The sequence below is a fragment of the Fringilla coelebs genome (genome assembly GCF_963513975.1).
Source record: "Fringilla coelebs genome assembly, chromosome: 1".
Lineage (NCBI taxonomy): Eukaryota > Metazoa > Chordata > Aves > Passeriformes > Fringillidae > Fringilla > Fringilla coelebs.
The window spans coordinates 56,279,077-56,291,869 of NC_140028.1; the positions used below are offsets into that span (position 1 = coordinate 56,279,077).

Sequence of the window (12,793 nt, forward strand, 5' to 3'; positions counted from 1 at the left end):
AACATATCCTGTGAAAAAGACTGAAAAATACACAAACCTTTTCTTTATAGCCGAAAGCTGAATTTCACTGAAAAATAGAATCAGGTTCTTGCTCCTGTAAGTTACCAAACGCAAACACAAACTGCAAAACTAAATGAACAAAAAAACCAGTTAAACCTGCAAAACTCAGCTGCAGAACACTGGATGCAGCTCAGCTGCACCTCCTGCGGGCTACAGGTCTTGGCAGCAATAAGGAGGCTGAACTGCCTGTGCTTCTGGATCTGATAGATGCTGCCTGGGCCACCCCACACTCAGCAAAAGGTATCCAGAGGGTTTCTGTCCGGGTTGGCTGTTGTTTGTCACTGCCCAGACACACGTAGGATGGTTCTGTTCGAGATGGGGCTTCAAAGGACGAGACTGGACTCTCTGATCTTTGGTCTTCAAAGTTGTTTATTATTTCTTATCTACAAAGTTTTCTCTCTGCCCAGCCGGGATCTGACCAGCAAGGCAGCCAAAGGCACTCTGACCGCCCACGGGGCAGTCGTGGTTTTTTATAGTAAAAACTACATAAACCATATTTACCTTTCATTCTCAATACTTTTCACCTTTATTAATAAGTGTACCTTCACCAAGAACCTATCCACAAGTGCCTACATCACACAGAAAATGGATGACAAGAAGAAGAAAGAAGAACTACAAGACAGGCTTAGATTCTTCTATCTTGTCTCCATAACCTCCTTGTACTAAAACCTAAAATCTATATTTCACCCTATAAATATATTGTTCCTGCACCATTCAAACCCCAGTGATTCCTGTGTCCTCATACACAGGTGGCACATTCCTAGAAGGGTCAAAGTCAAGCTAGTAAGCGCTTTTGGCAACATTCCAAGACCTCTGAGCCCCACAAAGGTTCTCCAGGTATCTCTGGACATCCGGAGTGATGTGCTGAGTTCCCACAGGCTTCATTTATTCGACTTATGTGTCTTTAAAAAGAAAAATAAACACACGGGAACATCCATGGCTGCTGCAACTTGGTTGCCTACTTACATTTAAGAGTGGTTCCTAGGCCAAATGTCTGTCTCTGAAAAAACTCCTGGGTATAGTTCAGGAACTAGGAGAGGACTACTCTAAGCACACAATTTGCAAGTAGTATTTATAGACTGAGACTTCGAATTTACAGATTGCACCAGCTGTCTAGTTCCCAAAAATCTGGGTGTGAAATCACCTTTTCTGTTCTAGGAATATTTTGTGGTCTTTCACTTAATACCAAATGTACTTACTGTGCTTTCAAACGCAGAATCAGGTAGGCTACCAGAATCAGGTCTGGCTACCAATACTTTCTGAAAGATAACAATGGTTCCCGTATTCCAAACAAACAAGAATAGCAGGATTTCAAAATTTTAAATAGATACACTTAACCACATCACAAAGTTTTGTGATATCTGAAGTGGCAAAATAATATTGAAGAAAAAAGAGGATAACACAAATGCATTGTTTTACTAACAATAGTTTTATTTTATGCAGGATGTTTCAGAAAATTTTGTTAGGACAGTGTATACACTGGAATTGCTCAGACACAGATATCTACTTAAATGTAAGACCATATACATTTAAATCCAAATTCATCCTACTTCATCTGAGACCTGTCAGTGGGCATCTAAATTAAGGGTTTCACCAATACTGGCTTTTGAGTATTTAAAAATATAGCAGCAATGTCTGATTTACCTTTGAGGGCAACACTCATTTTCCATTGATTCTAGGGTGACAAGACTCCTTATTTAGATGTAAAAGTTAAATTACCTAATGTGACATAGATTAATTCAGATCATGTTCTTAAAACTCCACAATACCTTTCTCAGTAAAAGCAGTAAACAAAGTGTTGAATTTATACCACCATAAATTAAGCTTTCAGAAATTACTCTGTGTGAATGAGATCAGACTGTCTTTGTTCTCCTCCATCACAAATAACTCTCAGCACATTGCCTGCTCAAAAGATGTATAGTTTAATTTGAAACAGCATCATTTCAGCAACATGAAACAGCACTTTCCCATTATTAAGTATTTTCAGAGACAGCATGAGATTATCCATTCACATCCCTTACGAGAATAGTGTTGATCACATACCAGCAAATGTTTCCTCACTAAAGAAAATCAGAGTCTGACATTTGAAAATTGTGCTTTGTGGATTATTTTTAATATCTGTTTGTTTGTTTCTCCTTTTATGGGTTTATAAATTTATCAGGCAGCCTACAGCCTTTGATTAGAGTTAGAGAGCAATTTCTATTTTTTAAATTATGAGAATACCCTTCCTTTTGTCACCAAATATCAAGAAGAATAATCTTTAATGATAATTTCAGGTACTTATTTCCTGCCATTTCTTCTGTTCTGGAATATTCAGGCTAACTAGTAGATAATAATTTTATGACAGTGGATGACAGTATTTTGTTCCTGTTAAAAGCAACGGCACAACATTCACTGAGGTCACCAAGGCATCATGCCACTCATGGTACAACTTATGGTTCTGAACAGCTCACAATTTACAGATTTGATCCATAATTCATGGTCCACATTCCACACTGAGATATGGTATTTGAGACTGTAAGTCTCCAGACAGACTCTTCACTTGGAAAACAGCCCATTCTTCATGAGATTGAAGCAAATCAGGTTTTAGTCTGAACCAAATCTATTAAAGGAGTGCAGAAGAAATGAAAGCTTATGCCCTGACCATAGAACTGTTAGGATCCAGTACTTATCCTCTTGAAGAAAATTTATATGTAAATAAAAAAACCGATTTTTATAAATTACTAAGTCACCTAAACAAGTATCACAGCTTCTAATTACAAAATATTCTAACATATGGAACCCAACATATGGGCCACTTGCAAAAGGGATGATTTTTGCAACTTACAGAAATATTGATAACATGTTTTCATCCTTTATCTTGAACTGTGCACTTCAAATGTTTTCAGGAAATGCAGCATTATGTTCCAGTTAATGTATATTTACATTCATCAAATAAATAGTGTCTCTAATGCTAGTAATTGACTGCAGTATGGACAGGAATTTGCTAGCAGTTATACCATTTTGTTTCAACAGCAGATTAAATCACTTTTACAGTTTGAAAAAAATTCTGATCCATAAGTGAGGCTTTACAAATCAGTTAACAATAACTTTATAAAATCTGAAAAGCAATTTTTATTTGAATTGCATTCTAGCACTAACAGAATAGTATTACTCAAATGAGTTGTGCCATATATTTTACATAATTGAGGATCTTGTGCAGAAATTAAACTCTGCATCTGGCAAGTTCAAGCATAAATCTGATGAGGACTGAATGTCAGCTGCGTGCAAAAAGGGTGAAGGAACCAGCCTGACCATGTTACTGAGGATCAGCTCCACAGACATTGCTCTTGGAAAAAGCCTGCTGGGAGCACTAGAGGCATTTAGATGTGCTCAGAGACTTACAGATTTATCCTATTTGATAGAACTCCAAATGCCAAGACCTATGTGCATCTCCCCAAGGCCAATGTCACTTACTTACAAAGTAAACAACTGAAATGTTTTCCTTGGTATTTACTTTTCTTATGCTTCCAAATATGATTTAGAGATAAGCATTTAACTAAAAACTGCCTTTTTAAAAAATACATCTTAGCTGTGTCATAATTGGACAGTTCAAACTACAGTACAGTACAAATAATTATCAGCATTTAACAAAGGGAGGCAAAGGCAGAAAAGAAGATAAAGTACTGAGACTAAGTTTTCATGAGTGTATTTATGAAAGTGCAAATGAAAGCGTCAGAACACTTTTCAATACAACGTACCTAAACAGATATTCCTTTCAAAAAGTTCAAACAATTCTCAAAGTTTATTGATAGTCTTAAACATTACTATATGGACAAAGGGGAGGTCAGTGTTTGTGTCTGTGTAGTGACCATTGTCCTTCTGAATTCTAGTAACAGAAGAGAATTTTAAGAACAACTCTGTATAACCAGAAAATCTTACCTTCAGCTGCCCTAAAACTTCTGACAGAGGAAAGACTTTTTATTTGTTCTGATTCTAGACTGTAAATCCTGGAATTAGAAAGTAAATGCTGAAATTCATTCTGTCAAGTACAAACTGTACAGACATCAATACTTCCTTTCAACATACAATCAAAAATTGCTGCAGAGAGAAGGCAATTTGAGAGAATGATAGTTGGAAACAAAAGTTTCACTAAGATGTCAATGTATATTAACTTGTTTAATATTTCTTTTAACATGGCACTCCACCAAGCCAAAGGTGAAATACAGGTTTGAAGGGGAAAATACAGCTACTGCTGGTAAATGACAGGTAATTTACTGTGAGTAAACCACAAATTATCAATAGCTTTATCATGGTAGAGGCCTGTTTTGCCATACTAATGACTGCCTGAGAAAGAGGTACTTTTATCTAGGTTGCAATGAGATATCTCAAGGTTATGAAACATACATATGGGAGGAACAAAACAGCTGGGTAAGACAGGGACATAATGGTAAGATTGGAAGAAAAAAGAAAAACTCCTTTATATGAAAATTCAGCAAGGGTATCTGTAATGTCTATGAAAAAACTCACCGCACTTTTGACATTGCCCAATGCTTACCACCCAAATAAATAACAATTACACACATATTTTAATATAATAAGCTCTGATTCCAGCTCCCACAAACCAATTGAAGCATATTTCAACACGATTCCACTTACAATAAAAAACAGATGGTCAAGGAAATAGATGTCTCTGTGATCTGATATACACATCTGCAGACATTTACAATATGCATGCATTTCCAGAGAATGCTGAGCAAGTTAAACTGGGAAATGGGAATTTTTTTCTTAATGGGCAGGTGCAAACAAAGAGTGTGATTCAAGAAAAAAATAAGCTGTGACAAAGATGCAACTATCCTATCAGGCCTATCTGTTTTCAAACAAATATCATATCACAGCATCATGTTAAAGAAACACTAGTCAGAAAACTTTGGAAATAGTTTGCTGCAGGGAAACATCACTCAAATGTGAGGTGGCTGAGGGTCAGGTGATTTTCAGATCTCTCTCCTCTCTGATGGAAGACCTGAGGTTAGCAATGGCTGTCCTTCAGAAATTCATTATACAGACAAGCAAAACATCCCACGGCAACACAGGGCTAGAGATTTATTTGAGGTCTTCTAAATCTCAGATTGCATTTTATGCAGACATCAACAATAAGCCATTGCCAATGGCATCACATAGCTGCACTGGTCCCAGGGTAATTATGCACAAAAATCAGCAGAGAAATGTGTTACAACAAAGAAGGATGGAAGAGTCTCACTCAAAAAGAGAGTATCCTTGCAGAACCTCTAAGACAAGAGGTATAGAATAAAAGAATTCAAGAAGTCAATATGTTAACAACATTCAAAATTAGGTTGAGGGGGGTTGAAACTACACAAATTTAACCGCTCATTTGAGGGATCTTGCCAGTTTCTTAGATTTCATCCGATTTCTTTTCCTCCATATAATTTACTTCGGGCTCACAAAGGGTACCACATTGTCAGGAATGGAGAATTAATATTTGTCTTTTGTAAAATATCAAACTCAAATTTAAGTACCACATTTCTGACATCCAGGAATCATATCCTAGAACAAGATTTAATATCTGAGTCCATTCCAGTCCGGGACCTATCTGCTCAAAAATAAGAAACTAGATTTACTTAAATGTTCTGCTTCCTCCCACTAAGGGGATGCTGAACAGCCCTAAATCTCAGCTTATGTTTATTTTGTACCACCCATAGTGACCAGTGAGACATCAACAGAATGCATCAGTAAACTTGTCCAAGGGGGCCAATAATAACCATTAGGAACAGGACAAGTTTGACAAGTATAATTTCATATAAACCATCATACACAATCATCAGATGGTAAATACTTTCTGGAATTAACCATTTGGGCTGGAGTCAAACTGGTGAGCTGGAGGTGAAAAGCTCTCTGTTCTATTACTAATCCCCTGAGCTATAGAGGCCCCAGCTGGTGCTTCTGCAAAGGTTCACACAGCTTTTTTCGAAAGGCCACAAAAATAGTTACAATATTTTTTTAAAGCAAACAAAATCAAAACAAACAAAAAAACCTCTTCCACAGTTTCAAAAACAGTTACATTTTTCTTAAAATAATCTCTCTGAAAGTAGCAGACTGTACACATTTTACAAGAATAAACAAACTTATCTAATATTTATCCACAAATTGGGAGTACTAGATCATTAGTGCAAATTTCTGCTGACCAGCAGCATTTATTCTATAAACTTTGGGTATCCTAAGTGGTCCATCAGTGAACAACAGATATCTTCAATCTGTCTAATCTCTTTATGGGGCATGTTTTGTTTCCAGGCATGAATGCTACTTGGTGAAATTTCCCCTTCATAAGGAAGATAGAAAAGACTGGTGGAGGTGGCAAATAATATTTGGTTTAAGCTAGCAGGAGGAAGAGGAACACCAAGAAAGGCAAAAATTGTTTCAGCCGTCTTCTGAGGAAAGCTCACAATATCTTCAAACTTGACCAGCTGATAATTTGTTGGCAGCAAGTCCCTGTTTATCCTCATTGCTGCTGCTGTGTTTGCTAGCCATAAATAAGACAACACAGAAATAGCATTTGAATTAGAATTTGAAATTTCTTTTCTTAGTGATTCAAACTCAGAGGCATAGCCTTCATTTAAACTACATTTTTCTTTACCATTCTCCCCTTTAAACATTGCAGCCAAGCGTTGTGGAATATTTTTCAAGGAGTAAAGGCTTGGCTTATTTTTGTACAACATTGAATAGACCCATGCCCGTGGGTCCCTCACTACATACAACGCTCTCATTGATGGTCCTAAGATTTCCTGAAAGAAGGGAAGCTTTAATGTCCAGCTCCCACTGGTTAAACTAAGCACAGGTCGTGCATTAGGGTAATAGATAAGGTGTCTTCTCAGTTCCCTAATATACTCAGCATCTTTTTCTTGACTTCCTCTTGCCCTGCTTCTTTGCTCTAACAGGGATTCTCTCTTTTTGGACCTTTTCTTTTTGTCTTTGCTTAATGCAGAATGCTGAGCAATTTTACTTCTGCTAGCTTCATATAAATGAATGTTTTGTAAATGCAGCTTCGTGTCTTGAACTAGAGACTGGAGCCACCCTTGGATAAGACGAAAATTACCATTCTGGACATCAGAAACCTTCCATTCACATGGATCTACAAAGGAATCAATTTCAAATTCAGTCTCAGGAATTTCAAGATAGGGTGTAGGTATCCTGATGTATAAAAAGTCACTGGTGTTGAAAAACAGCTGTTTTAAAATTTCTGCACCAGAAGTGGGAAGTGAAGTAATGATAACATCTGGCAAAACGACTGGGTTTCCTTCTGATTGTTTGGCTTTATTGCCTTTGCCACGTTCTAGCCTTGTCACGTCAGCGCTCCACTTTGCACAGATGGGCTGAGTGCACATGCTCCACACGTCCACCAATTCAATAAGCCACAGTGTAACAACCAGTATCAGGATCCAACGCAACATTTTGCCAAAGGATATATAAAACCGCCACTGAAAAGCCAGTATGATCAAACTGACACCCAAAATTAACCCTGCAATTATGTTCATTTTGAATCCAAATGGGAAAACTACCCTATTATTTTTTATATCTTTTTTCACAGATTCAGTACCAAGACCAAACTTGGTCACTTTATTCTCATGAACTACTTTAGCAAAACCACCAAATCCCAAGTAATCAAACCTTGCCTTTAAATTCTGATACTCAGTCACAACAGAGATGGTATTTTCAGTGTTGTTGACACTGAGCGAAATCTGAAATCCAGATTTTGCATTATCCATGAGTCTACAGTTAGAAACATTGACATACGGGCCATAAAAAAGGTAAACAATCCTTGTAAGCATGTTTTTCATTGGAAAGGTAACATTTACAAACTGAGTCCATCGCTTTTTGAATTCAGCAGCTTGTTCAGCCTCCTGTATCCTAGCAACAGGACTACTCCCACGATGATCAAACCAAAACATCTTGTAGTGGGCATCCCACACATCCATCATAGCTCCATTGTACTTGTTCTTAAACTTATAGGGTATGTATTTAAAATCAATGTCAAGATTATGAAAAAAGGCACTGACTGAATTTACAGGAGAGTCTTCCTCCTTCTCAATATGGTCAACTACTAACAATGTCTGAGAATTTAGGAGCAGCAAAACACGATACACAGTTTTCAGTTTCATTGCTGATGTGTAAGCAGACACTGCCTCACCACTCACAAACATCATGTCACCAGCCTGGGAGGCTGTTATAATTTCTCCAGTTGAGTCTCCAACCTCGTCACCAATCCACTTCAGCCACTGGGCGCACTCACCAAGCTGTCCTTCCCAAGGCTGGTTGCACTGGCTTGTAGGAGATGGAGCAAACACCAAGACATTGTTCAGGTGGCTGAGTTTAGGTCCATAAAGAGCCTCAGATACAAACACCTGTCCATTGGGAGCAAAAGTGAAGGAATTCTGATCGGGATGTTCATGCCCCGGATTGAAACTTCTCCACCCATCAATCCATCTGTAGGGTTGAAAGTGAACAATATCATAGACAGCACGCCCACCGAGTTTCCCAGACTTGAAGGATACAAAGGTGTTTGTCTGACTGTTTGGCAACCCAGCCCCGTAAGTAACAACTCCCCAGTTAGGAAACACATGCATTTTAGCAGTACCATAGTCAGGAGGTGGCTGAGGAGTGATTTCAGAAGCATACCATATAAATTCTGTATGTAATGTACTCCACCTCTGTGCAGTGGACGGCACCATTGGCCCATCCTTGGGTCTGTGTTTTCTAATTTGCTGTGCCAGCCAGTTACCAGCTCCATTCTTCATGATGAACTTATCCAAGAAAACCAGCTGGCTCTCAGGACCATAAAACCAGTTGTAATTAGAATCTGCAACACCCACAGTCCTCTGGAAGCCTGGTAGTAGGGTGGCATAGTAAAACCAAAAGTGCATTTTCAGCCAGTTATTCTCCAAGTTGTTAATACCGAAGTGGCGCTGGGCCAGGAAAACATACTGGGTTACGGACTTGGCTGTGTAACTCCCGTAAGCTACTCCCTCATCCAGAGACCCATCTACAATATGATTGAGGAGAAACATTGTTTTCTCCATCACATCCACAACAGTGTGTTTCCAAACATTCGCCTGAGATCCTTTGTCCACCCCGGCAACTAAAGCCCCAATAAGCAAAGCAAGCATATTGGTTGCTTGGTGATTATGGAGAAGCTGCTTTCCCCAGGAACGAACCTTGGAGTACTCATACATCTCCTCGCTTACGGACCATATCTTCTCCAGGTATTTCTGCCTTCTCTCATTTCCCAGTGAATTATACAAGAAGTCAAAAGCAGTGGCAAATCCTGTTAGGGAGTGACCGAGCGGCACTTCATCTCCAGGAGCATTCTCGACCAACCAGTTTTTGTAGCCAGCCATTCTATCCATATACTCTAGGGCAAAATCAAACGCAGCTTTATCTTCGGGGCACAGCAAACAGTAGAACGCAAGAGGGGGCAGGTTGTTACCATAAATCTCATTCCACTTGGCCGCAAAATCGATGTGCTTGGGTGGAGGTAGGTAGTATAAAGGGTTGGAGAGCATAATCATCACTGCACTTCTGATGGCTCTGAAGAGATGCAAATGGCTTGTACGAGCCTTCTGCCTCAGTGCCTGAACATCCTGAGGGTCGAAATACAAGCTTGGATGAAGAACTGTTCTTTTCAGCTTCTGCTCAGCACTAAGACCTTCAAGTTGCTGTTTTTCATAGTGATCTACATTTTCTATGAAAGTCATCCAATCAGAGTAATTGCTTACAGATTCTTCGGAAGTGAAGACATCAAACACCATTAATGCTAGAAATAGAGTATGCCCCGTGAACATCAGAGCCATGATCCATCAGGCAGCTCCTCTTCCCCAGACATACATTTCTTCACAAAACAGTGTTCAGATATCAAACTTTCATCCAGTTTGTTAAAAAAATAGTATCTTAAGGCATACTTTTATGATAAAAGACTTATTGTATACTGTGCATTACAACAAAGGCTCAGACTACTTGTAATCTGAGACACAACATTGAAATGACAAGGCTCTTGAAAAATTAAATCTCAGGTGCCTTGTCTGTTCACACTTTTCTCAAATACAACACTACAAGCGTAAGCACTAAAATCAGGGAAAAAGTAAAATCTCTATGATGTGCATATAAAGCACAGGTTGACTGCACAGTAACAGACTGAAACACTATCTCTTGGTAACTTAAAAAGCATGATCTAAAAAGGGAATTGGAGAAATATGTTTGCTTTTTTAAAAAGCTTTCAATCGGGCCAAATTCCACTTTTAGAGCTGACAAAAACTCCACTGATCACAAAATGATATAATTTATTACAAACAATGTGTTATATATGATAAAATAGGGAATATACAACACTTGGAAACTAGACTCTAAAATTGAAGTTACTGTCTTCAGTCGTTGCTTTTTTTCAATTTCCTTACACACGCTTTCCATCTTTCTCTTTTGGGATTCATGAAGGGACTGGAAGGAAAACAATAATAAAAAGAAATCAACATAGATCCTCCATTAGATCCTTTTGATGATACTGTAGTGATTTTAACCACTATTCCTCTCTGTTTGTGAAAGATGCGCCTGAATTAAGAGTCATACTGACATATTTTCAAGTCTTTTTAAATCTTTTCTTCAGCTAATAATGCCCAAATTTGGCCTCGATGATTCAAAAAATCCTGCTCCTTCCATTATGATGCAAAAGGAAAACATGTGAAAGAGGCAGAAAGCCAATACTTCCTTGCAAGAACAGTTTCGGGTTTCCTTTCACTTCACATGTAGGTTCTTTCTGTGGAAACAGAAACAAAAGTTCTCTGAAGCTGTGTGGATGTCAGAACATATTTAAAGTACTTTGGTTAACAAATAGCTGCTAAGTTTAGAGGAAAGATGAGTTAATTCACCTTTTCTTTTAAGGAAATCAAGAAATAAAAGGAGCATTTTCAAAGCTCCACAAAATTTACCCTTGGCAAAAGAGCAATTCAGATTGGCTACTCAAGCTCATTTTATTTCACCATTTCCAGCCTGAACATGAGATCTCAGGGAATATTTTCCTGTTACGCTACCAGGAGCTGCTCACGGAAATAAACCTGACACACGCCACCGAAATCCAATCCATCTCGAATTAAAACAACAGCACACGCGCGATTTTATCCCGCGGGCGGCTCAGCGGCGGGGCGGAAGGGCGGCGGGCAGCAGGAAACCCGGCAGCGGCACCGACCCGGCCGCCCCGCCCGCACCGCGCCCGGCAGAGGGCGCCCGCCGCCGCCGCGCCCCTGCCCGCGCCGGGGCCGCACAACTTGGACAAGTTTCGGCGAGGACCGCGGGGCCGCCACCCCCGAGCCCAGCCCCGTCTTACCGCGGCGGGTCCGCGCCGGCTCCCGCGGGGCTGCGTCGCTCTGTCCCGGCCGGCGCGGCCCGGGGCGCGGGGCCAGCCCCGACTGGGGGCTGCGGGTGGCGGCCGCCGTGCCGGCCCCGCTCGGCTGGGCCGGGCTGCTCTCGGTTCCGGCCTCTTCCGCTCTTGCCTCTACTTTTCCACCCGGGCTGGCCGCAACTTCTGGTCCCTGCCCTCCGCCGGCGGCTCCCAGGAGTTGATGGAGAGGGAGATGCGGCGGCGAGCGCCCAGCGACGGGCGCGGGCAGCCAGGCAAACTCGCAGGGATGTCGCTCCGGAGGGGCGGGGAGGGAAGGAAGGAGGGAGGGAAGGAGGGTGGGAGGGAGGCGGAGAAGCGGCGGGGGGGGTGGCAGAGCCGCCCCCGGCGTAACGGGGTTGTGCCGATCCTCCGCGCCGAGCCTGGCGGCGGGCGGGCTGCCGGTCCCGCCGTGGCTCCCGGCGGCTCTTCCCTGCGGCTGCGTGCGCTGCCCCGCTGCTCCCGGCGCCCAGCCCCGCTCCCGGCCGCCGATGCCACCGCCGCTCCCGCGCCTGGGCTGCCGGCGGAGCGGAGCCGGGCTCGGCGGGAGCGCCCGGGGGCCGGGCCGGGGCCGGGGCGGGGGGGGCGCGGCTGTCAGCGGCGCAGGCGGCGGGGGGAGGCGAGGGACCGCGGTGACCCGGTGCAGCGGGTCCCGGTGCGGCGAGCTGAGGAGGTACGCGAGGGCTCGTGGAAGAAAAGCTGCCGCGGTGGGTCACCCCCGTGGTCCCGACAGCCGCCGCCCCGCCGCGGACCGGCCCCCGCAGCTCCCGGCCGGGGCAGTGTCAGAGACGCTGTCGCGGCGGCGGCCGGGACGCCGGCGAGCTCGGCAGGGCAGGGCAGGGCAGGGCAGGGCAGGGCAGGGCAGGACTGGGCAGGGCGTCCGGAGCCGCCGCTGCTGTGGGTGACAACTTTGTGAGAGCGGAATAACTACCTAGCAGTGTCTCAGGGACCGCGGGGATGCGCACCATCCGCTTTTGTTTGTGGCCGTCACACTTCTTATTAACAGCGTTCCTGCGCTGGCGCTTCGTTTTATGCGATGCATTAAAATGGTTCTCATTCAGTTTTAGCTGAAGGCTTCTGAAGTAAAATACAAGGGCTTCATGAGGAGTAAAGTCCTCTGCCGCTCGTGTCGTCAGGGCCCGTGGTGCGCTGAAGGGCCAGCAGCAAATATTGGCCTGCCCCCCTCGTGCTGTGGGCTGCCCACAAAATCCAAGAGGTATAGCACCATTGTCGGATTGGAATCAGTTTGGGTTTACGGTGATGACTTCCAGAGCCTGATTTCGTAACTCGATGTTTGTGACCGAGCTGTTGTTCGGT

At 42.6% G+C, this 12,793-nt stretch overlaps 1 protein-coding gene across 1 annotated transcript; it reads right to left on the reverse strand.

Annotated features, from left to right (window-relative positions):
- Window positions 1–5,920: 5,920 nt before the first annotated feature.
- DSEL (dermatan sulfate epimerase like) lies at window positions 5,921–9,902 on the reverse strand (the record flags this gene model as incomplete). The annotated part of the gene is made up of 1 exon (XM_084209073.1): window positions 5,921–9,902. One exon carries the CDS (start codon window positions 9,900–9,902, stop codon window positions 6,252–6,254), a length of 3,651 nt encoding a protein of 1,216 aa, XP_084065199.1. The 3' UTR covers window positions 5,921–6,251.
- Window positions 9,903–12,793: the final 2,891 nt, after the last annotated feature.